This window comes from Mastacembelus armatus, chromosome 7 (assembly GCF_900324485.2).
Source record: "Mastacembelus armatus chromosome 7, fMasArm1.2, whole genome shotgun sequence".
Taxonomy (NCBI): domain Eukaryota; kingdom Metazoa; phylum Chordata; class Actinopteri; order Synbranchiformes; family Mastacembelidae; genus Mastacembelus; species Mastacembelus armatus.
The window spans coordinates 10,552,899-10,579,016 of NC_046639.1; the positions used below are offsets into that span (position 1 = coordinate 10,552,899).

At 41.4% G+C, this 26,118-nt stretch overlaps 1 protein-coding gene across 4 annotated transcripts; it reads right to left on the minus strand.

Annotated features, from left to right (window-relative positions):
* Positions 1–4,066: 4,066 nt before the first annotated feature.
* Positions 4,067–24,720, minus strand: gdap1l1 (ganglioside induced differentiation associated protein 1-like 1). Of its 4 annotated transcripts, XM_026332996.1 has the most exons (7): positions 24,541–24,720; positions 19,902–19,910; positions 17,084–17,276; positions 12,633–12,806; positions 9,379–9,473; positions 4,513–4,627; positions 4,067–4,410 (listed from the first exon to the last, which is right to left on the minus strand). In XM_026332996.1, the coding sequence occupies exons 1-7, from the start codon at positions 24,718–24,720 to the stop codon at positions 4,067–4,069; spliced, it is 1,110 nt and encodes a 369-aa protein (XP_026188781.1). The 4 variants fall into 4 exon arrangements, with proteins under 4 accessions (XP_026188781.1, XP_026188780.1, XP_026188782.1 ...); XM_026332995.1 differs by lacking the exon at positions 19,902–19,910; XM_026332997.1 differs by lacking the exons at positions 12,633–12,806; positions 19,902–19,910.
* Between the last annotated feature and the right edge of the window lie 1,398 nt (positions 24,721–26,118).

The window sequence follows — 26,118 nt, forward strand, 5'->3', positions numbered from 1 at the left end:
CTCCAGGCAGTAACCCACATCATGAGTTCAAACCTGAAGAGTGTGAAGTTCAGGAGCAGAATTTTAACATGTTAAATCCTGAAGGTCTGATTAAAGGCTGCTATTAACAGCGAACAGACTGAAGCAAGAAAAATACACTGAATCAGCACACAAGACAGCTGTCAGCTGGCAATGGAGGAAAGACTTATTCTCTTTTCTCCTCACGGTCCTTTAGCCTTCAGATGAGTCAGCTTTTCCTCCCCTGATTCCCCTTATTTGAATATAACCATCAAAAAATTAGCATGGTAAAATAAATGAGACAATGTATAATTAAAAATATTTGTAATTACATATACTGTATCTGTAAATGCAATCTTGTGTCAGTCAGGAGGAATCAGTGACAACAATCAGCAGTAAAATCCAATGATTCTTGCTCAGTATTGCTGAGGGTCCATCTCCCACACAGGGTACAGTGCAGGTGGTTTGAGCAACATTTAGAAATCGTTGGTGGTGATCATAAATTCTACCTCTGGGCAACATAAAATCCTTAGTGTCCACCTGTCATGACACATTTACACAGTAAGATAGTACTCGTGCAATAAAATATACATCCTAAACCTAATGCAACACTATGGTGCCATGGATGCAGAATTTACAATTTTACTACCAGTTCACCCAAGTGTAACTTTCCAAACACCCAGTTTTCTAACATCTGAACTTCTGCTCAGTGACAGAGAGTGACAGCGGACCACCATGTGCTTTGTGATCTGTGGTGCTCTAAATAAACTGCCTCTGAGTGCACTTGTGTCTGTGTGTGTTATTGTGTGTATGGTGTACAGTTAAAGGAACAATTAAACAATTTGGTAGATACAGTTGGCATTCTTACTGTGAGTTAGATGAGAAGATCGATGCCACTCTCGTGTACTTAGGGTAAAATTGGGGCTATAGCCTGCATGTGTTTAACTTATCTTAGCATTGGCTGAAGTCTGAAAATATGTGCTATTAAATATAAAAACATATTGTTCCTGTGACTTGATCACTCAAAAGTGGACCCTGGCCCTCAGTCACTTGAATGAAAATTGTTGACCTGGCATATGAAGTAAAGTTTTCTAGCTTGCAGGATTTGTTTCCATGTGGTTCAACTTACTGCACATACACAATTGTGTTTCTCCTGTGTTTTCATTGTGTTTTCACCATTAGAAGTATAAAACCTCCATGAATTACAAATTAACCATACAAAGAATGATAATTGACCTGGCTTGCAGTTCCAGGGGTCCTGTAAACACTGTTACAGACTGCTACAATTTATTATTGATTTCTAAGGAGAAAATGCTATTTGGGCTGAAGGGGGAATATTGGTTGCAATAGCCACAAGGAAAACTTGACGGAATAGCTGAGTGGCAGTGCAGTATCCAGCCCTCATCATACATCCACAACCTCAACCTCCTCCAATGCATATACTCATGTCATAATTACTGCAGGCAGTAGAGATCACCTTACCAATGAGATACTATTGATTATAATAAGCTGCCATAGAGGTTTAAAGATTGCTGGCCAATTGCTTTTCAGGAAAATCTGATGCTTAGCGCTTTGATATGAATGGAAATTAGGTACATGAAAGGCACAGACACGCTGTCGAAATGTAACAAATTCTGCACACCAGCACCTAAGACGTTCACACCCTATGTAAAACCACAAACAATAATGTTTTTCTAGCATTAAACAAATGAGATACAACATTAATTGGGGAGTGTTAGAGGTGCTGGTCTGCAAATTGTTTTACCTTTGATATGTCAGACTGTTTCCCCTTGTTTCCAGCCTTGAGCTAACCATCTCCTGGCAGTAGCTTCATATTTGCGCACTGACATGAGAGTGGTATTAATTTTCTCATCTGCGTTTAGATGAATTAGCAAATAAGTAAACTTCCTAAAATGTCAAAGTATTCATTATAATTTCCCTATATCCTTTCAACATGTCATCTGGCAGTTTCTGGCAGCTAAGCACTTATCAGAAAGTATTAACTCATATACAGTGGGTACGGAAAGTATTCAGACCCCTTTAAATTTTTGACTCCTTGTGTCATTGCAGCCATTTGTCAAAATCAAAAAAGTTCATTTTATTTCTCATTAATGTACACTCAGCACCCCATCTTGACAGAAAAAAACAGAAATGTAGAAATTTTTGCAAATTTATTAAAAAAGAAAAACTGAAATATCACATGGTCATAAGTATTCAGACCCTGTGCTCAGTATTGAGTAGAAGCACCCTTTTGAGCTAGTACAGCCATGAGTCTTCTTGGGAATGATGCAACAAGTGTTTCACACCTGGATTTGGGGATCCTCTGCCATTCTTCCTTGCAGATCCTCTCCAGTTCTGTCAGGTTGAATGGTGAACGTTAGCGGACAGCCATTTTCAGGTCTCTCCAGAGATGCTCAATTGGGTTTAGGTCAGGGCTCTGGATGGGCCAGTCAAGAACGATCACAGAGTTGTTCCGAAGCCACTCCTTTGTTATTTTAGCTGTGTGCTTAGGGTCACTGTCCTGTTGAAAGGTGAACCTTCGGCCCAGCCTGAGGTCCTGAGCACTCTGGAGGAGGTTTTCTTCCAGAATATCTCTGTACTTGGCCGCATTCATCTTTCCTTCAATTGCAACCAGTCGTCCTGTCCCTGCTGCTGAAAAACACCCCCACAACATGATGCTCCCACCACCATGTTTCACTGTAGGGATTGTATTGGACAGGTGATGAGCAGTGCCTGGTTTTCTCCACACATACCGCTTAGAATTAACGCCAAAAAGTTCAATCTTGGTCTCATCAGACCAGAGAATCTTATTTCTCATAGTCTGGGAGTCCTTCATATGTTTTTTGGCAAACTCTATTCGGGCTTTCATGTGTCTTGCACTGAGGAGAGGCTTCCATCGGGCCACTCTGCCATAAAGCCCCGACTGGTGGAGGGCTGCAGTGATAGTTGACTTTGTGGAACTTTCTCCCATCTCCCTACTGCATCTCTGGAGCTCAGCCACAGTGATCTTTGGGTTCTTCTTTACCTCTCTCACCAAGGCTTTTCTCCCACGATTGCTCAGTTTGGCTGGGCGGCCAGGTCTAGGAAGAGTTCTGGTCGTCCCAAACTTTTTCCATTTGAGGATTATGGAGGCCACTGTGCTCTTAGGAACCTTGAGTGCTGCAGAAATTCTTTTGTAACCTTGGCCAGATATGTGCCTTGCCACAATTCTGTCTCTGAGCTCCTTGGGCAGTTCCTTCGACCTCATGATTCTCATTTGCTCTGACATGCACTGTGAGCTGTAAGGTCTTATATAGACAGGTGTGTGCCTTTCCTAATCAAGTCCAATCAGTTTAATTAAACACAGCTGGACTCCAATGAAGAAGCAGAACCATCTCAAGGAGAATCAGAAGAAATGGACAGCATGTGAGTTATATATGAGTGTCACTGCAAAGGGTCTGAATACTTATGACCATGTGATATTTTAGTTTTTCTTTTTTAATAAATTTGCAAAAATTTCTACATTTCTGTTTTTTTCTGTCAAGATGGGGTGCTGAGTGTACATTAATGAGAAATAAAATGAACTTTTTTGATTTTGGCAAATGGCTGCAATGACACAAAGAGTGAAAAATTTAAAGGGGTCTGAATACTTTCCGTACCCACTGTACATTGTCCCTCAGGAAGATGGGGTAGTGAAGCTCAGGTATGAATAATGATTATAATAGTGGCATGCAAAGGTCAGGTAACCCCTGTTGGTGTTACTTTGTTAAACATTTTGCCTGGGATTCTACTTCGGGTTTTCAGTGTAAGTAGACCTGATGCATGCCTCCAACAAAAGGTTAACAGGGACTTGCAGGTAAATGAACTGCAAGTTTCCAGAAATAAAATTTGATGACGCCTTTGATTACCATAAAATGTGCTGTGGAGAATTTATCATTATGGAATGTTTTAATATTTCTGTGTTCACCCAGGTAAGTAATAGTGTTCTCTATATAGATTAATTATGGTTTTCCTGCAGTCATAAAACATTACAGAAAAGTTGAAACATCACACAAATACACAGACATTTAACACATCAGGAGGGCATTCACTACATGTATTTCTTTTTTAAATACCAATAGGCAAAGTAGCCCATCCCTCCCAGTGAGCCCATGAGAAAGGAGGCCCCAAAGAAGGATGGCGGCTTCTTTTTTACCATCCGGAAGGCGTTGGGTAGGACTGCAGACAGGAGGGTCGTGTGGATGTCGCCCAAGACCTTGCGGAAGGCGAAGCGTTTTTGCACACGCAAGAAAAAGGACTGCAGGTTGGGTCGGCTGCCATCCTCCCAGTATTTCTTAGAAAGTCCCAAGAACTTGAGCCTGTGCAACAAAGCTCCGAGGCAGATATCAGCTAGTGTAAAGTCAGGTCCACAAAGCCACAACTCACACTTTTGACCTGCAAGGGCAAAATATAAAATTCATAAAAACTGGTAGAAATATTTGGACCATGTTGTTTTTGGTGTCATTATGACAAAAGATAATAATCATTAGTTCATACCTTGATACTCTAGTTTTCTTTTCTCCAGTTCAGCCTCCACTTGATCTAGAACCATGGCTAACTCTCCCAGAATTTTCTTCAGGTAGTTCACATTGTCATGGTCCAAGATTTTTGCCTGACAATCAATGACAAGAGATATAAAAATGCTTTAATCCCAGAGTGAAAGTGAAAGTGAAGATGAACAAGCATGCAGAATTTTCATATCATACAGTATAATTATGTTAGGTGCTTTAGAAAATGTTGCATCAAATTTGTAGTCATCAAATTTATAGTTTGTTGAGCAACATTGACCATCTTAAATTTGTGTTAGCATGTTAACATTTGCTCATTAGTACAACTGAGGCTGATGGGAATGTCATTATTTCTGCAGGTGCTTTTGTCACAAGCCAAAGTACTGGACAAACTACAAAGCTCGTCTGATGGTGGTACTAAAGGAAAATACCAGTATCAGTACCAATGAGGCATGAACACTTGGACCAAATATAATAGAATCAAATATTCTAATAAAATCTAATAATATTTGTTGAGGCCTTTCACTCAAAACCATAAACTTGAATTTGTAATCATTAGGATTAAAAGTATGGATTATCTCTATGAGGAGAGATTTTTATAAAATTGAAACAGCTCCTACTGTCTATTTGCAATATCATTGTAATATGCATATTTAGGCTGGAAGTACACTGATAGACCCTTTTTTGTATCTCCAGTGTAATTGTAATTGGTGAAAATGTTGATAGCTTTTAATTATAGCAGGTTTAATAATACTTTAAGATACTAAAATGCCTTGCCTGAATTTCCCTTATCTTATTTTATCTTATCTTACATTAATATGTTAAGACCAGTAATTATTCCATTGAAACCATGTATGATCGTCATTCTATAATCATTAATGGGCAAATTAATTAAATCTTAAGGTAAAACTACACATTAAAATATCTTCTTCTTCTTTCGGCTGCTCCCTTCAGGGGTTGCCACAGCGAATCATCTGCCTCCATTTAACCATATACTCTGTATCCTTCACACCCATACCAACTATCCTCATGTCCTCCTTCACTACATCCAAGAACCTCCTCTTTGGTCTTCCTCTAGACCTCCTTCCTGGTAGCTCTAACCTCAGCATCCTTTTACCAATGTATTCACTGTCCCTCCTCTGAACAGAGACTGCTTCTCTCCTATAGATCTCTCTGAATTTACATCAGTAGTTGCTTCATCGAAATCATCAACGTGTCTCTTGGACCCCATCCCGACTAGACTGCTTAAAGGCACCCTGCCATTAATGAACTCATCTTTATTGGACTTGGTAAATTTATCTCTAGTATCAGGCTACGTACCACAGGCCTTTAAGACTGCAGTAATCAAACCTTTACTCAAAAAGCCTAGTCTTGATCCAGGTGTCTTGGCTAATTATAGACCAATATCCAACCTGCCATTTATTTCTAAAATCCTAGAAAAAGCTGTTGCTAAGCAGCTATCAGACCACTTACACAGGAATGAACTATTTGAAGATTTCCAATCAGGATTTAGAGCACATCATAGTACAGAAACAGCACTGTTGAAAGTTACCAACGATCTTCTCTTAGCCTCAGATAATGGACTTGTTTCGATACTTGTCCTCCTAGACCTTAGTGCAGCATTCGACACCATTGACCACAACATTTTATTACAGAGACTGGAGCATGTGATTGGTATCAGAGGAACAGCGTTAAAGTGGTTCCAATCCTATTTATCGGACAGATTCCAGTTTGTTCATGTCCATGATGAACCTTCCACACGAACAAAAGTTAGTTATGGAGTTCCACAAGGTTCTGTGCTAGGACCGATTCTGTTCACCCTGTACATGCTTCCTTTAGGATATATCATTAGGAAGCACTCTATTAATTACCACTGCTACGCGGATGACACTCAGCTTTATCAATCTATTAAACCTGTTAACACAAACCAGTTAACCAGACTTCAAGCCTGTCTAACTGACATAAAGGCTTGGATGACCAGTAACTTTTTACTTTTAAACTCGGAGAAAACAGAAGTCATTATATTTGGGCCTAAAAATCTCAGAAATAACTTTTCTAAAATTATAGCTACTCTAGATGGCATAGCCCTGGCCTCCAGCACTACTGTAAAAAACCTTGGAGTTATTTTTGACCAGGACATGTCCTTTAACTCACACATAAAACAAATTTCTAGAACTGCATTCTTTCACCTGCGCAACATTTCCAAAATTAGGAACATCCTGTCTCAAAATGATGCAGAAAAACTAGTCCATGCGTTTGTTTCCTCAAGGCTAGATTACTGTAACTCATTACTATCTGGATGTCCTAATATCTTAATAAAAAGCCTCCAATTAATCCAGAATGCCGCAGCCAGAGTCCTGACAGGAACTAGCAAGAGAGATCATATTTCTCCTATATTGGCTTCTCTTCATTGGCTCCCTGTAAAATATAGAATAGAATTTAAAATCCTTCTTCTCACATACAAATCCCTTCATAATCAAGCTCCTTCATACCTTAAAGACCTCATAGTACCATATTATCCCAATAGACCACTTCGCTCTCAGAGTGCAGGCCTACTTGTGGTTCCCAGAGTTCTCAAAAGCAGAATGGGAGGCAGAGCCTTTAGCTATCAAGCTCCTCTCCTGTGGAACCAGCTCTCAGCCTGGGTTCAGGAGGCAGACACTCTCTGTACTTTTAAGGCTAGACTTAAAACCTTCCTCTTTGACAAAGCATATAGTTAGGGCTGGCTTCAGGCAACCCTGAACCATCCCTTAGTTAGTTATGCTGCTATAGGCCTAGACTGCCCAAGGCCCATTGGTGCACTGAGCTCCCCTACCCTACCCGCCCCCCCCCTCCCCCTTCTCTCCGACCTCATGTATATTCCACCATTGAATGTTACTAACCTTGTGCTCTCTCTCTCCCCTAGTTTGTGCTCTCTCCCTCCCTCTCTCTCTCTCTCTCTCTCTCTGTACCTTCTGCAGGTGTCCCTGGTCCTGGAGCTGTTTATCGCTGATGTGCAGTTACTGGCCCCACCAACTTGCAGTGTCTATTTGTTGTTTATTGTTGCTGTTCTTTTCTCTCTGCTCTATCCACTCACCCCAACCGGTCGAGGCAGATGGCCGCCCAAACTGAGCCTGGTTCTGCTGGAGGTTTTTTTCTTCCGTTAAAGGGAGTTTTTTCCTCTCCACTGTCGCCAAGTGCTTGCTCATAAGGGAATTGTTGGGTTTTTAGTTTTAGTTTTTGTAAAGTGCCTTGAGATGATTTGTATTGTGATTTGGCGCTATACAAATAAAATTGAATTGAATTGAATTGAATTGAATTGAATTGAACATGTCCAAACCATCTCAATCTGGCTTCCTTGGCTTTTTCTCCAAATCATCTAACATGAGCTGTCCCTCTGATGTACTCATTCCTGATCCTATCCATCCTCGTCACTCCCAAAGAGAACCTCAACATCTTCAGCTTTGCTACCTCCAGCTCTGCCTCCTGTCTTTTTCTCAGTGCCACTGTCTCTAAACCATACAACATTGATGGTCTCACCACTGTCTTATACACCTTTCCTTTTCTTCTTGCTGACACTCTTTTGTCACACATCACACCTGACACTTTCCTCCACCCATTCCAACCTGCTTGCACACGTCTCTTCACTTGTTTTCTACATTCTCCATTGCTCTGGACTGTTGACCCTAGGTACTTAAAATCCTCCACCTTCTTTACCCCTACTCCCTGTAACCTCACCGTTCTACTTAAGCCCCTCTCATTTACACACGTACTCTGTTTTACTGCGGCTAACCTTCATTCCTCCCCTTTCCAGAGCAAACCTCCACCTCTCTAGATTTTCCTCCACCTGTTCCCTGCTCTCACTACAGATGACAATGTCATCTGCAAACATCATGGTCCACGGAGATTCCTGTCTAACCTCATCTCTCAGTCTGTCCATCACCACAGCAAACAAGAAGGGGCTCAAAGCCTTGGTGCAGTCCCACCTCCACCTTGAACTCCTCTGTCACCCCTACAGCACACCTTACCACTGACTTACAGCTCTCATACACGTCCTGCACCACTCAAACATACTTCTCCACTCCAGACTTCCTCATACAAAACCACAGCTTCTCTCTCGGCACCCTGTCATACACTTTTTCCAAATCTACAAAGACACAATGCAGCTCCTTCTGTCCTTCTCTCTACTTCTCCATCAGGATTGTGCTGAAGGCAGGACTGCAATTCCCAGAACGGCCACTAGGGGCGCGGCCGGTTGTTGATTAGTTTAGGGAACTGGAGTTTTACAAAAGGAAATAGCAGTGGAATGTTGAGTTCGGTGCTCACTGTGTGTGTAGCTAGCGTGCGTCCATAAGACAGGTGGGTTGGTTGCTGCTGTAGTATTTAACTGCGTGATTATAATTTATATAGGCCTCATAGAATGTTGATAATTCCTTCGTTCTGTCGTATGGTTATGATTAGCAGCTAAGCTAAGCTAACTGAGAGGGATAGTTATAATCGATTATTGAGATTATGTTTGGATTACTCCTCATGTCCATTTGTACCAGTTGTACATGTGAGCTGTAACTAATATTTGGTTGTTTCTGTTATTACAGAACCACACATACACACACACACACCCACCTACGCTTCTGTATTAAACCCCCTGCAAAGTTTCAACTGGTTCATACGTGCATTCTAACCAGTGCACCTTCCGCGATTACACCAATTACTGAACCAACTGACAGTAATAGAGTCTCCACAACAAGCATTCTCAAAGCAAATATTGCATCTGTGGTACTCTTTCTTGGCATGAAACCAAAACTACACCTTAAAATATATTAAAGAAAAATGATAAAATCACATTAACAATGAAGTCACATAAACATGAACTCACCATGAGCTTTTTCTGCTTGGACAGGTAGGGTTCTGTCAGCTGTGGCTCCTCATGGTCCAACCTCATCAGTTCTGTTGCAGCATTAGCCAGGTGTCCTGAAATCACACACAAAACAGAGAGACAGAATCCTTAATTGTGTTTTCAACTACAAAATTGATAATATTGTAGGCACTAGGTTTTTCAACCACTGTTTCTGGCACATTCTACACAAAACAGCAAAACAGGCACCCTAGGGACCAGGGTTTAATCCCCCACAAGACACCATATTCTTATCTGTGCTCCCTTTATAGTCCCTTGAGGGCAAAGGAGACATTCTGTGAGACTATGTTGTCCGTTAGAGTATATATTATAGCTTCATTAAGCCCATAGGAGAAAACTGCTGATATTCCATGTTGTTCTTACTTTCAACAAACCCATGAAACAAATCCATCCTGCTCATAATTATGAAGTGTGTATCCAAAGGCTGATAATATCTTATTCTTCTGTGACTTAGAGCTAGACCTCCACTGTTGTCCATCCATCCATCCATCCATCTTCTTCCGCTTATCCGGGGCCGGGTCGCGGGGGCAGTAGCCGAATCAGGGATACCTAGACTTCCTTCTCCCTGGACACTTCCTCCAGCTCTTCTCCTCTCGGGACACCGAGGCATTCCCAGGCCAGCCGGGAAACATAGTCCCTCCAGCGTGTCCTGGGTCTTCCCCGGGGCCTCCTCCCGGTGGGACATGCCCGGAACACCTCCCCGAGAAGGCGCCCAGGAGGCCCCGGCGGAGAAACAGATGCCCGAGCCACCTCAACTGACTCCTCTCGATGTGGAGGAGCAGCGGCTCTACTCCGAGCTCCTCCCGGGTGACCGAGCTCCTCACCCTATCTCTAAGGGAGTGCCCGGCCACCCTGCGGAGGAAGCTCATTTCAGCCGCTTGTATCCGCGATCTTGTTCTTTCGGTCATGACCCAAAGCTCATGACTATAGGTGAGAGTAGGAACGTAGATTGACCGGTAAATCGAGAGCTTCGCCTTCCGGCTTAGCTCCTTCTTCACCACAACAGACCGGTACACCGACCGCATTACTGCTGCCGATGCCCTGATCCGTCATTCAATCTCGCGTTCCATCCTTCCCTCACTCGTGAACAAGAACCCGAGATACTTAAACTCCTCCACTTGAGCCCATACTCCTGGAGCACCTCCCACAGGATGTCACGAGGGACCCGGTCGAATGCCTTCTCCAAGTCCACAAAACACATGTGGACTGGTTGGGCAAACTCCCATGAACCCTCAAGCACCCTCGAGAGTGTGTAGAGCTGGTCCAGTGTTCCACGCCCAGGACAGAAACCGCATTGTTCCTCCTGGATCCAAGGTTCGACCACCGGCCGGATCCTCCTCTACAGCACCCTGGCATAGACCTTCCCCAGGAGGCTGAGGAGTGTGATCCCTCTGTAGTTGGAACACACCCTCCAGTCCGGGTACTCTGCACTGTTGTTTTTAGTGCAGACCTATCCCCGACCTGAAGGCGCAGGGAAACGACCCTTTCACTCTGGGGGGAAAACTCCAACATGTGGCGGCTGAGCTGGGGAGGTATGAGCAAGCCCACACCAGCTCGCCGCCGCTCACCTCGAGCAACTCCAGAGTAGAAGAGAGTCCAGCCCCTCTCAAGGAGCTGGGTTCCAGAGCTCAGGCTGTGCGTGGAGGTGAGCCCGACTATCTCTAGTTGGTACCGCTCGACCTCCCGCACAAGCTCAGGCTCCTTCCCCCCAGTGAGGTGACATTCCATGTCCCTAGAGCCAGTTTCAGCATTCAGGGATCGGGTCGCCGAGGACTTTTTTTTTTTTTTTTAACTGTTGTCCAACAACTATTAAAAACTCATTGGTGAGCCATACTGTTCCACTGATTGACATATTTATTACCATGAATACACTCTGCAGTGTTGTCAATTATGTTTTGTGTTCTCCTTATATATACTTCCTCGTTTCCTTTGTGTTGTGCTGTAGCATTAGTTTGCATAAGCCTAGCTAGAAAGCATTTGTATTTATACTAGTTTGTGTGGTATGCAACCGTCTCATTCGGTCTTTTCTAGTTTCCCATTTCATTCGGTTTGTGTTTTTTCCCTCTCCTGGGAAAAAAATCTCCTGGTGATCCCAAGAGAGGTAATAAATCCTTGAGTCCTGCATTTGGGTCCTACCTCTCCTTTTTCCCTCCAGCCTCCCACACCAACTCATAACAATGTTCAAAACAATGAGTATGTCATGATTCCCCTTTGGGACTTCCTGCCGCGAGACCTTTATTTTGTAGAGACTTCCTATTTCCCTGTGCACTGGTCCCCGGCAGCTTCACGTTTGCTGTTTGTGTTCATTGGTTTCACCTGTTGTTTATTGGTTATCCTTTTCACCTGTGGTTAATCACCTTTTGTGTTCTCTGTATTTATACCTTCCTCTTTCCTTTGTTCCCTGGCGAAGCATTAGTTGTGGTTGGTTTCTGTGACAGTTACCGTTATAGTTGATGTCAGTGAGTTTTTATGACGACCGTCCCATCCGGTCAATCCTTAGTTCTACCGTCTCATCCGGTTCCCTAAGTTTTGTATTTTCATTCTGCCCTGGAGATCCCAGAAGGGAATAAAGCTTTGTTTTCGTTCTGCATTTGGGTCCTACCGCCTTTCCTTTGCTCCCGCACCCACACACACACACCCCAGTTAGTGACAGAGTACAATCAATCTATTCATATTGTATACACCAAAAAATGTGTGGGAAAAATATTTTAAAAATTACATTTTACAGATATTAGATTAAGAAACATAAGTTTAAAGACTAAGCAAAACAGTGCTAAACATTAAACCAGTGATATCTGATCCTTTTGCCTTGAGAAAAGACACATGTCCCTGCTAAACTTCTCACTTGGTTCCATTTAAATTATTGTACAACTCCATAATTATTAAATTTCCCTAAAACAATGGCTGTAGAGAAGTTAATAAAAATGAAAACAGACTTGCATAGCAGAACTTTATTTTTTGTTGTTTCCCCCTTAATCATCTCATACCACGGTTTAACATGTGTCCCTTTGAAGGGTGACAGAGGTCTAGTTTGGGAACCAATCACTTAAACTATGTGTAACTAACTGAATATAAAATACACAGAACTAGCTCTATCTTGACAGCAACACAGACTCCATCTTCTAAAGCAACCATATAGAATAAACAACATCTCTTGTGTTGCAATTAATGCAGAGTTTGAAACAATCACAGTATGGCGAGCTGACTTCACTTACTACGTATTTCTGCAGTGGCATACTTTGGGATCATAGAGTCAGTAGTGAGCTCTGGATGGAGGATGCAGCCGTGCGTGTAAGCGTCCATGGGCAGACCATCCAGTAGCTGACGGTACTGCTGCACACGTTCATGGAAAGGCGAGTCTGCGTCAGGAATCAGCTGGGCCACCATGTCTGCATGAAAACAGTAATACAAAGAGTAGCATGGCTCTCTGAGGACATTCATCCACAGAAAAGTAGTAATACAGATTCAACATGTGTAAACAAAATTTAAAAAATTGAGAGTGTTGTTGCACGCTGCAATTTTTTATGTATTTTCATAACACCTGAGGTTTCTAAGCAACGGGATCCTTAAGCTGAGTGGAAAAGTAATCTGGTTTAAGATAAAAACACTGACTAACTCCATTAGAATAAATAGATAGAAAACAAAAAAATAGAGTAATATGAACCTACAGTTTTAAAAAACGCACAGATTAATTAGGCTACATTGTACACTTATTGTACCAATCCCCTGTTGGCCTGCCCCATTCTGTTTACCTGCTCAGGTATGGCAATAGCTTTTGGATAATGTGCTAATGTGTTTACTTGCAGAGAATTACAAAACAGATGAAAACTATTTGTACTGAGTTTCTGTTTCTTTAAGGGGAACCCCAGAGTTTTAGGATTTGTTTAAAACATTGTCAATTTTTTGCAGCAGAATTGGACATACACTACCAGTCAAAAGTTTGGACACTTCACCGAATTGAATGAAAAATTGTGTCCAAACTTTTGACTGGTAGTGTAGTCCTTTAGGCTCTATGAATCAAGCTTCAAAAATGCTGGTTGCTACATTTCACATGATATACCTCAAAGCTTTGCTAGACTTCTCCAATACACTTTCATTGTCCTAGTCCACAGCTGGTTGTTGATTTCTGTTGGGCACTGACTGAATTCCCCAGATGTGACAGAGCTCCTCCAGAACCAGAGAATGTTCAAGTGTTTTTCTCATACTGATTTCAATAAGCTGATCTTGGTGAGACACCTGGTGGAGTGTCCCTTAAGTATAGCAGCCAGTTAGCTTAGCTTAGCATAAGGTTTGGACACATGAAGAAACAGCCAAATGTAACAAAATGCACTTACCAGCAACTCCAAAGCTCACTATTTAACACATTATATTTTGGTTGTTTAATTAATTAATTAATGCAAAAACTGAATTATAAAAACATCAATTTGCTATTTTATTGAGGGGTCATGTGGTGGATCTCCCTTGGCCAGGTGCATAACCCCGTGTAGCCTCCGCCAGTTGCCTAGCAACTGCTCAGAGCCAATAAATTGTTGTTTTAACACTTGAATTTTTATATGAATGAGACAACGATGATAATGTATAACATGATGGTTCATGAACTTTAGAGGGCTGGTAGGTTAAGACTGTTCCCTTCCTACAGTGCAGCTTCTGATTTCTATATTTATGCTAAGCTAATTAGCTGCCCACACCAGCTACATATTGTATGGTAGTGGTACTTCCTGCCATCCATCCATCCATCCATCCATCATGGGTGGATCATCATCAGGTCCCCAGGCCATCACAGGGCCACATACAGACAAACAACTGCTCACACTCACATTCACTCCTATGGGCAATTTAGAGTCACCAGTCGACCTTACATATATGTTTTTGAACTGTGGGAGGAAAATGGAGTACCCACAGAAAACTCACGCAAGCATGGAGAGAACATGCAAATTCCACACAGAAAGGTCCCTTCTGGGTTACAAACCTTCTTGCTGTGAGGCAACAGTGCCTACCACTAAGTCACCATGCTGCCGTTTTTTACAGGGCTTATTCCTGTGCCTGGCTCCATGCCGCATGGCTGAGAAGGACTGTTTTCAACATAATGACCTGCTGCTGAGATTCAGTATTAAGACTGAGGCAGCAGAACAGAGGGAGCTTTTATCTTTATGCAGGGTCACAGCCAGCCAAAGGGACAGCATCACTGAAAAAACATAGATACTCAGTCAGCTGCTTGAGGATGTTCAGACCAGTGAAAGCTTTTGGAGGGTGGAGCTACCCCTGGCAGACCTCCAGAAAACTGGGTAATCAGTCCCTGGACCTGCATGACAACCTGGGCATGCCCTGTAGGTGGTCTGCTGCAAATGTTGCATCATCAAATATAAACACCAAATCCATCCAAAGAACAACCTCCAGTTGTTTGAGGACAGGGGTGCACATTGAGTTTTAGCATGACAGAATCACACCGGTCAACCTGATTGCTTGAATGTTGTTGTCAACAAAGCAGTTTTCACAAGCCTTCTGCTGCAACAGCTCTGTAAAGTAGTCTGAACTGGCACTATGTTATGCTGTATTCCTTTCTGAGGCATCTGTGCTTTGTAGGCCAGCTGCAGGCCACTCTTCCAGCATTCATTGGGAATTTAAACACAGAGAATTGCTTTTTTCCAGATTGACTTCTGACTGAAAGCATGTCCTGCCTTAGGTCTGGTTTTAGAACATGTGGTGGGTTCATTTTACACTCAACAGACAAAGAAAACACTTTAAAAATACCTTGACTGAATTGTTTTATTGGACTCTGGAAACTAGAGAAGGGTGTTATAGTTGCAGATTATAGACTCCAACTAACTGCTCTATCCACTCACCCCAACCGGTCGAGGCAGATGGCCGCCCAAACTGAGCCCGGTTCTGCTGGAGGTTTTTTCTTCCGTTAAAGGGAGTTTTTCCTCTCCACTGTCGCCAAGTGCTTGCTCATAAGGGAATTGTTGGATTTTTAGTTTTTGTAAAGTGCCTTGAGATGATTTGTATTGTGATTTGGCGCTATACAAATAAAATTGAATTGAATTGAATTGAACTAACCCACCTAGTTATCTGTAGGCAGAGCAGTAATAAATAACAAGAATGAATGAGTCTGAATGAGAAAAAGACACCAAACACCCAGGTCAATTCTGCCTTCTAGCTTTTCATTAGTGAGCAAGCAGTGAACCAGTGTTTCTCAAAGCCTTCAGGAATTGCTAGTCTGAACAAGTAACCACTAACTAAATGAAGACAGACTGCATCACAGTGTAGAATGCACAGTAACATCTTGACAATTTTTTATATGTTTCTCCATCTTCATAACACTTTTATAGCTCTTGGGATCATTATTTAGTTGTGTATTTGCTTCCTGAATCATTAAAATTTCTCCTTCATGTTCATAGCAATCCATGTTTCATCTGTCACAACCTCAATTTCCCCCAAGGGACCATTCCATTTTTATCTAATTTAATCAGCGTAGTTCATCTATGTGATATTAGCGCAAAGACGCTGTTGATATCAGTTACAGATTTTAACAGTACAGTACACAGGGACACACATTGTGTAAGGATGGCAGATGGACCCAAATGGCTTCCAATTGTCTTTGTTACCCCAGGTTCACACAGTGGAAGTATGTTGGATGATATTTTCCATAGCTCTGTAGCAATTGGACAAGCCAGGCAACTATATCAGGGAACTAAATTCCTAAGGGCCCTGGAATTAAAAGCTTAGGTCAATCATTCAATCATTCATTTTCTATATCCGCTTACTCCTAATTAGGGTCACAGGGATCTGCTGGAGCCTATCCCATGGTGAAAGGCAGGGATACAGCCTGAACAGGTCACCAGTCAATCACTGGGCCACATAGAAACAAACAACCACAAACACTCACACTCAAGCCTATGGAGGATTTAGAATCACCAATCAACCTGACATAGATGTTTTTAGACTGTGAGAGGAAACCGAAGTACCTGGAGAAAACCCACGCAAGCACAACAAGAACAAGCTATTAGGTCAATGTCTGCCATTTAGTTTGTAGTAAAATATTTAAACTAAAAAGACATTAAGACAAACCTGCACTGTTAACACACAGAGGTGCCGTGAGCCAAAATTTAGTATAAAGAAATTCATTTTAGGTGGCATCCGACTTAGTACATATTCCTCCTTAACCGCAACACAACTGTGGCAGGTGATACGGGTTCCACTGGTTCCTGTGAAGAAGTGTAGTTAGTGATATGCTTCTTAGCATTGAAAAGAAACACTCTGTTACTGATATACTTAGGAAAACAGTAAGCCAGACAAGCTAATGATTGCAGCAGACATTGTATATTCCATTTCTTACTCTTTTTCTATTTGTGTGTTCAATTTTGGAAAGACAGCACTTTGCAAACTTAACTTAAACGCTGAGTATCTCTACAGCTCCATGCACACCACTTCAACAGAGAGCAATCCAGAACTTGCTTTGCCTAATTGAGGTGACTAAGCTATGACTGGGCAACCACTGTTATGAGGTAAGAGCTGTGAGTTGGGATCCAACTGTTTTGTCTGAGGACCCCATACTGAGCTATTCTGTGTATGCTTTTAGACAGGCTGTTAAAATTCAAGTTTCAAATGATGAGAAAAAAGTAAAACAGCATCATCAACTGGGAGCCTCATTATTACTGTACCATACCTCCCACAAAGTTGTTCTCCAGGTAATCTATAATCTGGTTGTAGTCACTGATGATGGTGTCCCCATGGAGGAAGACGGGCACCTCCTCGCCCAGGTTCAGCCTCATGAACCAGGGCTCTTTGTGTTCCTGCAGCGGCAAGCTCACATCCCTCTCCTCACACACCAGGCCCTTCTCATTGATGACTAGACGTACCTACAATAATAAGAACATTTTTAGATTAATTTCTAAGGAGGTGGCTGACAGTGCTTATGAGAACTACCATCTGATACTCCTTCAACTGCAAATTAACACAACCATTGAAAAGCTCTTATTTAATGCAGATTGGAGCTCTGCGTTCTTATTGTATAGTAACAAAAAAAGCAAAACTGAAATCTTTGTGTAATTAAACACCCCACTAAAATAGGTGAATATCTGTAGAAAATTATAACTGGTAGATCCTTTTTCGTATTTAAAACACAAAACTACAAATCCCCAAAACTGGCATTTTCTGCTGTTGAACAAAGTTACTGCATTACTACCAAAACAAAGCAGATGGGCAAATAAATTCAGCTCTCAGTTTATGACAAAAAAATATTATCATGTTTGTGGTGTAGAATAAACGGGCTCGACTGAAGTGTCTGTGTGTTCTGGCAAACTAAGGAGTTATTTTACACTCAGCTAATGGTTGAGCAAAAAAACATCAGGCTTTATCACTAGTGTGATGAAGAAAAGCCAAGGTTCATGAAGAGCTATTAGTGGGAATAGGATTAATGAAGGGAGATGACACTTAGGGTGTAAAGTGCTGCATTTTGGCAACTTAGGAGGAACAGCACAATGGGAGTTTAGCTGAACATAGCCATACATGGTGTAATAAAATTAAACTGAATGGTTTAATAATAAAGTCTTTTTCATGTAACGTTATTAGTCACTCTTTAGTAATGATGCCATATAGCTTAGCTGCTTGGGAGGCACAGAATCACTGCTATATTGTAAGATACTGTATAGTTTATACAGTATCTTAAGCTCCATCTGCATGTTACTACTACAATATGTTTGCTGTGGGCAGTGGTGGATAGTTTAAATACCTAAGTACAATGAGCTACTTTTTGTGAGTATTTCCATTTTAAATGACATTAAGAGGGAAATATTGTTCAGATATTCATGGAAAATTAAACAAAATTAATATTGATAGATTTAACTTCTCAAGATAATGTAAAACATTTCACATTGTGCCAATTCAGGCAGCTACAGCATGAAATGCTCTAATATTTTACACAAAACCACAGATATCAGAGGGTTGAGTTTGAATACCACACTATTTTTCACATGAACCCTCAGATATACCTTATGAACATTTAGAGGAGACAGGCCCTTAGGTTGGGAAACACTGTATTAGGCTGCCAAAATGTATCTGAAATCCTATTACGTTAATTCTTAAATGACCAGCCAGATATTTACTAGCATCACAGTGACCTTGACTCATGTTTCAGTCTCACAGAAGGTGTATAAAGTCTATATCTCTAACCTGCAGTCCTTGAGGCTGCCAGTCCTGTATTGATCTGTGAAGCTGGCTTCTAAATGTGATGTTACTCCAGAGCATCAAGCCCCACCTGTCTCTATCTTTACTGTATCTGTTGTGTTCACAAGACCCCACGAGTGACTTGGATGGATGTCCTATAGGGTCCACTTCAGTATATAGCAACACAATGACAGTGACAGTTAATCTTGAAGCATTATTAATACAAAGGAGGGTTGAAAAATTTGCAGGAAAAAAATCTGTAGCACAGATTCTCCTTCTCCTCAGGAACCTGCTGAGGAATTCAGAAATTATAAAATAATCCTCTGAACACCAAAAGTCTCTTCACTGACAAAACAGTTGTTGATCTTTTGGATTTGTTGATCTGTCTCTTTTATCATTAAAAATTGCTCAGTGTCATATTGCCAAATATTTACAGTAGGATTCATTTTCGTCTTTTTGGAAGAAGAAAGGTGTTTTGCAAGTCATGGAAGACTGGCTAAATATAACACACATCTGTCAAGGTGATTTTGACCAATCAAGTTATAAGCTTTTGTGAAATATGAAGGCACAAAATAGGCAGTGGAGTTTGTAGTAATGTTGTGAACAACTGAGTGCTACTCTAATAATCTGACCAGCGATGACATGTTTCGCCGCATGTCGTTGTTCCATCGCTGGCTGTCTAGGTGGGGTCCAGCAAACGATGTGGGCTTCATACACAACTTTTTGGGGAATACCCGGTCTGGTAGGGAGAGATGGCATCCATCCCACTTTGAATGGTGCAGCTCTCATCTCTAGAAATTTGGCCGAGTTTATTAGCTGACCTAAAGCCTGACAATCCAGGGTGGGGACCGGGATGCAGAGACTCAGTCTAAAACGCCTCTCTGCAGTTTCCTTAGAGCCGTCACCCCCCTCAAACCACATAGAGATTGTGTCTGCCCCTTGAACATTTAAATCAAATAAATCAGAAGTTAACAGAAGAGGAGTTATTCATAAAGACCTAATAAAAATTAAGACCACTCCTCTTATCAAACAGAAAAACAGAACAGTCAGATGGGGATTATTAAATATTAGGTCTCTTTCATCTAAATCTCTGTTAGTAAATGATTTGATAACTTGATCACCAAATTGACTTACTCTGTCTTACTGAAACCTGGCTACAACAGGATGAATATGTCAGTCTGAAAGAACCAACCCAGCTCAGTCATAAAAATTGTTCCTCGAAGCACAGGTCAAGGTGGAGGAGTAGCTGCAATCTTCCACTCAAACTTATTATTAAACTTTCATCCTCAGAACAGTTATAACTCATTTGAGAGCCTCACTCTTAGTCTCTCGCATCCAAACTGGAAAACACAAAAATTAGTTCTACTTGTCATTGTGTACCGTCCACCTTTAGTTCAGATAAAGTCATTATAGTGGGAGATTTTAACATTCATGTGGATGTTGAAAATAATAGTCTCAGCACTGCATTTAATTTAATATTAGATTCAACTGGTTTCACTCAAAATGTTAACAAACCCACCCACTGTTTCAATCACACCCTTGATCTTGTTCTCACCTATGGCATCGAAATTGAACATCTAATAGTTTTTCCCCCAAATCCTGTTTTGTCAGATCATTCTTTAATATCTTTTGAATTTAAGATGATCGATCATGCAGCATTTGGAAGAAAATTCCACTACAGCAGATCTTTATCTGACAATGCTGTTACTAAATCTAAGAAAATGATTCCATCTTTATTTACATCTATGCCAAGTACCAACACAGTGGAGGACAGCTGCCTTAATCCCACTCCCAACCAAATTTATCATATTGTTGACAGTGCTGTAGCCTCACTGCGTGAAACGCTTGGTACTGTGGCCCCTCTGAAAAAGAAGTTAGTGAATCAGAGAAGACTAGCCCCAAGGTATGGTATTTACATATTCGTACCTTAAAGCAGGCATCAGGAAGGCTGGAAAGGAAGTGGTGTTCTACAGATTTAGAGGAATTTTTTCTAGCCTAGAAAAACAGTTTATTAACATATAAAAAAGCTCTCCGTAAAGCCAGAACTGCATACTATTCATCACTAATAGAGGAAAATAAGAACAATCCCAGGTTTCTTTTCAGCACTGTAGCCAGGCTGACAAAAAGTCACAGCTCTGTTGACCCCAGTGTTCCCTTAGCTCTCAGCAGTGATGACTTTATGAGTTTCTTTACAAATAAAATCACAACTATTAGAGATAAAATTCATCCCGTTTCCTATACCTGCAATAAATGAATCTTCTACTACAGTAGCTCTTGAATCATCTGTAAGACCTCAGTTATGTTTAGATTGCTTCTCTCCCATAGATCTCTCTGAATTTACATCAGTAGTTGCTTCATCTAAATCCATCTCTTAGACCCCATTCCGACTAGACTGCTTAAAGACACCCTGCCATTAATTAACTCATCTTTATTAGACTTAGTAAATTTATCTCTAGTATCAGGCTACGTACCACAGGCCTTTAAGACAACAATAATCAAACCCTTACTCAAAAAGCCTAGTCAGGAGTCTTGGCTAATTATAGACCAATATCCAAACTACCATTTATTTCTAAAATCCTTGAAAAAGCTTTTGCTAAGCAGCTATCAGACCACTTACACAGGAATGAACTATTTGAAGATTTTCAATCAGGATTTAGAGCACATCATAGTACAGAAACAGCACTGTTAAAAGTCACCAACAATCTTTTCTTAGCCTCAGATACTGGACTTGTTTCTATACTTGTCTTCCTAGATCTTACTACTGTGAAAAACCTTGGGAGTTATTTTTGACCAGGACATGTCCTTTAACTCACACATAAAACAAATCTCAACAACTGCCTTCTTTCACCTGCACAAAATTGCCAAAATTAGGAACATCCTGTCTCAAAATGATGCAAAAAAACTAGTCCATGCATTTGTTACCTCAAGGCAAGATTACTGTAACTCATTACTATCTGGACGTCCCAGTATCTCCATAAAAAGCCTCCAGTTAATCCAGAATGCTGCAGCCAGAGTCCTGACAGGAACTAGCAAGAGAGATCATATTTCTCCTATATTAACTTCTCTTCATTGGCTCCCTGTAAAATACAGAATAGAATTTAAAATCCTTCTTCTCACATACAAATCCCTTCATGATCAAGCTCCTTCATACCTTAAAGACCTCATAGTACTATATTATCCCAATAGACCACTTCGCTCTCAGAGTGCAAGTCTACTTGCAGTTCCCAGAGTTTCCAAAAGAGAGATTCCTCTCCTGTGGAACCAGCTCCCAGTCTGGGTTCAGGAGGCAGACACTCTCTGTACTTTTAAGGCTAGACTTAAAACCTTCCTCTTTTACAAAGTGTATAGTTAGGGCTGGCTCCAGGTAACCCTGAACCATCCCTTAGTTATGCTGCTATAGGCCTAGACTGCCCGAGGACCATCGGTGCTCCGAGCTCCCCTATCCCTCCCCTCCCTTCCCTTCCCCTCTCTTCCTCTCCTCCCCCCTCACATGTATATTCCACCATTGAATGTCACTAACCCTGTGCTCTTTCTCTCCCCTAGTTTGTGCTGTCTCCCTCTCTCTCTGTTCTCTCTCTGTACCTTCTGCAGGTGTCCCCGGTCCTGGAGCTGCATATTGCTGATGTGCAGTTACTGGCCCCACCAACCTGCATTTGTTGTTTATTGTTGCTGTTCTTTTCTCTCTCCTCTATCCACTCACCCCAACTGGTCGGGGCAGATGGCCGCCCAAACTGAGCCCGGTTCTGCTGGAGGTTTTTTCTTCCGTTAAAGGGAGTTTTTCCTCTCCACTGTTACCAAGTGCTTGCTCATAAGGGATTTGTTGGGTTTTTTGTTTTTGTAAAGTGCCTTGAGATGATTTGTATTGTGATTTGGCGCTATACAAATAAAATTGAATTGAATTGAATTAAATTAATAATAAAGGTCAGCCCCAAAATGCCATTTAAACTATGCATGAGCTTGCATAACAATAAGCCATACATCATTTTACAAAAAATGCAATCAGGATTGCTCAGGAAATTTAGCACAACAATTTTTGCTGAAATCCCTTTCCCAATAGTCTGTTTATTGACAGCACAGTTGCATTTGAAGCCAGTTTAACTGAGGTAGTAATGATGACAGTGAGTCTGGTGTTTGCCCTCTGCTGAGTGACAACCAGCACAACCACCACTCAGACTTCGGTGGCTGTGAGCCAACAGTCAGGCCCTATAGCTGACATACCAAGGAAGGAAGTCATCAAGATGCTGATCAACATTCCAAAATATGTTATGACAAAAAATCTAATTTTCTGATTATGTTTTTGTTAATAAATTGATCAATCAATCCACTCATTACCTCTAAAATTCATGTGTTTTGACTTAAATCATAAGAGTGTAAATTGTGTTTACACATAATGCATATATAGAGGTCATTCAGCAAAGTCTGACATGACAGTTGTACTTTGATAACAGTGCATATGGTCATATGGTCATGCTTGAATACAACAGATCTATATGTACTATACTGTCTGTAGTGATGGGAAGTGTGATCAGCTGCTGGTTGCCAATGTTTTTTTTTCTCAATTTTGCATTTTACATTATTATCGTATAAACTTTGTGATTGGATGTTTCCTGTGCACCTTGGGAATCATAGTTCATTTCTTATTTTGACTTAACACTGAGGAACCAGAGATTTTTGAATGCAGTTGTTTGTACTTATGACACACTGCACTTGACATTATATAAGTACAATTTTGGCAATTATAAAAAAACATTATATAAGTACAAGTTATCATGTGCCTTTCAAATAGAAGGCCAAATTATGAGCCACGGAAGTGTTCATAGTTTCTGTGAGAAAATGAACACGACTTCCACTTCTGAAGCCATCCATCCATCCAATCTCTAAACCCATTAGTCCTATACAGGGTCGGGGTGAGGGGCTGGAGCCAATCCCAGCTGACACGTTGGTGAGAGGTGGGGTACACCCTGGACAGTGGGAGGAAGCTGAACTAGCTGGAGAAAAACAGGCACAGGAAGAACATGCGAACTCCACACAGAAAGACCTCAAACGGGATTCAAACCTGGAACATTCTTGCTGTGAGGCCATAGTGGTAACCACCTCAGCATCGTGTCACCCTTCTGGAACAAATGGCACCCAAAATATCTCCTCCTGCCTCATCTCGCTGTTCTAATCAGACCCACGCTTCCTCCAAAATACCAAGTCTGTTTGACTCCAAACCTACAGTTTCTAACAGAGACTTTCTGAAAAACTGAAAGTCCCAGCGACATCACTATGACATTTTAGTTAGAGTTTGAGACATGATTCTATGAAATAAGAACTCTCCTCCTCTAGAATCTAAAAACACTTCATACCTTATTTACATAGGCTGATTAGTCCTCCTCATGACTGATGACTATGTGCATGAATGGTGGAGTGTCCCTTTAACATACATGTTTGTGGAGTAAAGCCCTGGAGCTCACTCATGCATACTCAAAGCACATGATGGTTATTGCTGTGGATTCTAATAACGCATCTTTTCTAAAGTTTTGAAAGGCCTATAAGACATGTTTCCATGCTCAGTTCAAAATGGCCTTTGGTTTGTTATGCTCATCATTTTAATTATTTAGGATGTCATGTGTCAGATCACACAGACACATTAAGAAAGACTTAAAGGTGCAATGAAAGGCGATTAATGCAGTGATAAAAGTGACAGAATATTAAGCAGTAATTCTGTTGTATGAGGAAAAGAGCCCCATGCTGCAGCAGCGCTATCCCAAGCGTCTCAGCTGCACAGATCTGCCCACCCAGCTGCGTGATCATATTCATATTCCGGAGGTATGTGCAGGATACACATCACCAAAATAACATGCGTTATTAACAAACAAACACAGGGAGCTCCCAGCTGTAGCATAATGCCATGCACTGAGACGTGGAGCCACCTCCATTTTCGTGCTGTGCTCGTTATTTTATTTTATTTTTTACCTTTTGGGAGGTGAAAGACTGCGTCCAGTGGTACAAAACCAGCCTGTCTTTGTTGAAGGGTTTGGGCTCTGCCGTCGGTTCTTCGCACTCTTCCCCGTCTGTGATTTTGCCGTCTTCATCCATGGCTGAGATGGGCCACCAGCTACAGTTGGTGGGGGTAACATGGTTGGAAGACGCCATGACAGAGCGTTTTGTGCGTGTGGAGGAGAGGAGCGAGGAGGGAGACAAGGAGAGAGAGAGAGAGAGAGAGAGAGGGGAGGAGAGAGAGAAATAGACAGACAAGAGGAGAGAGAAAGAGAGACAGAGACAAGAGGAGAGAGAGACAGAGACAAGAGAAGAGAGAGAAAGAGAGACAGAGACAAGAAGAGAGAGAGAGAGAGAGACGGGGGGTGGTTTGGGGGGGGGAGTCACCAACTCGAGCTCAGCATCTTCGGTTCATGACAGCAGCATCCTCCAGGTTTCGGACAGCTCCGGTGTTGAATCGGCTTCGCCTCCGAATAAAAACAGGAGAACTGAGATATAAAAAAAACGCACACAGCCTAATCCGTATGCAAATAGCTAGTTACTCGAGCATGTTGCTATACTTACAGTTATATCGGTGTGTCGCGGTTTTGCATCACACGATGAACTACGCACGATCATGCGCCGTGAAAACCCACGGAGGGAGCGCTTCAGCGGAAGGTCAATCTGCTCCTGTAAGGACATGGAGTGAAGAATCAGCGCGCTGCAGGCTGTCTATGCAACTGAACAAATAAACTAAAACTGAAAACAAATGTTTACAGATATTTGCAACAAGGCTATAATTTCATTAATACTTTTGAGGTAGGCCTATCTAGGAGGAGGTAGGACTATAGACAAACGCTTAGTCCTGGCCAACATGAGAGAAAAACAAATAAATGGTTTGTTTGCTTAATACCATTTTTGTTTAGTATTATAATGTTATTATGTAATAGTGGAAGAAAATAGTAGATAAAATAGTATAGTATATGTTTTTATTTATTTAGCATTTTAGCAATTTTTATATTTTTTAGACTATCCACAGAACCTACCCTAGCCTAGTCTATTTGTTCTTAATTGCTTTCACATTCTTAAAATTAGATTATGGTTTTAGTATGACATTTTATTCATTAAGAAACTGAATGAAGTTTAGTCTCTTTAACCTTTGAATATTTTCCAAATAAAATAATTAAATAAATAAGAAATTACATTTTGTACCAATCTCTTGTATTTTTTAAACTAAAACAAAAAATGGAACAGATTCACAGTGTCCCACTCCTGACATACTGGTGTGCATGGCAGCAGTAGCCTAAACATTAACAGGTGTGCTGCTGCCAGCTGCTACTCCTACACTCTGTACTGTGGCTATAACTTTATTCCAGCCACATGATTGTGTCACGACCTGGCTCAACGGTAGTGACAAAAGAATCAGTAGAGCCAATATTCTCCCAAAAATTTAATGAAATGTGTGAAAATGTCATAAATAAGCACAAAGTCAATGTAGGCCCACACAGGTGTGTGTCAGAGGCAGCAATCAAGACAAAGCAACACTAGCTCAGCAATCTTCACACACTCTCCAAT

Excerpts from the sequence above, each read along its gene's own strand:
- gdap1l1 (XM_026332996.1), bottom strand. The coding sequence starts at position 24,720 with ATGGCGTCTTCCAACCATGTTACCCCCACCAACTGTAGCTGGTGGCCC. Across the intron at positions 12,807-17,083 it reads GGAGAACAACTTTGTGGGAG|ACATGGTGGCCCAGCTGATT; the intron begins GTATGGTACAGT and ends GTTTTCATGCAG. Across the intron at positions 4,411-4,512 it reads AAGAAAACTAGAGTATCAAG|GTCAAAAGTGTGAGTTGTGG; the intron begins GTATGAACTAAT and ends TTGCCCTTGCAG.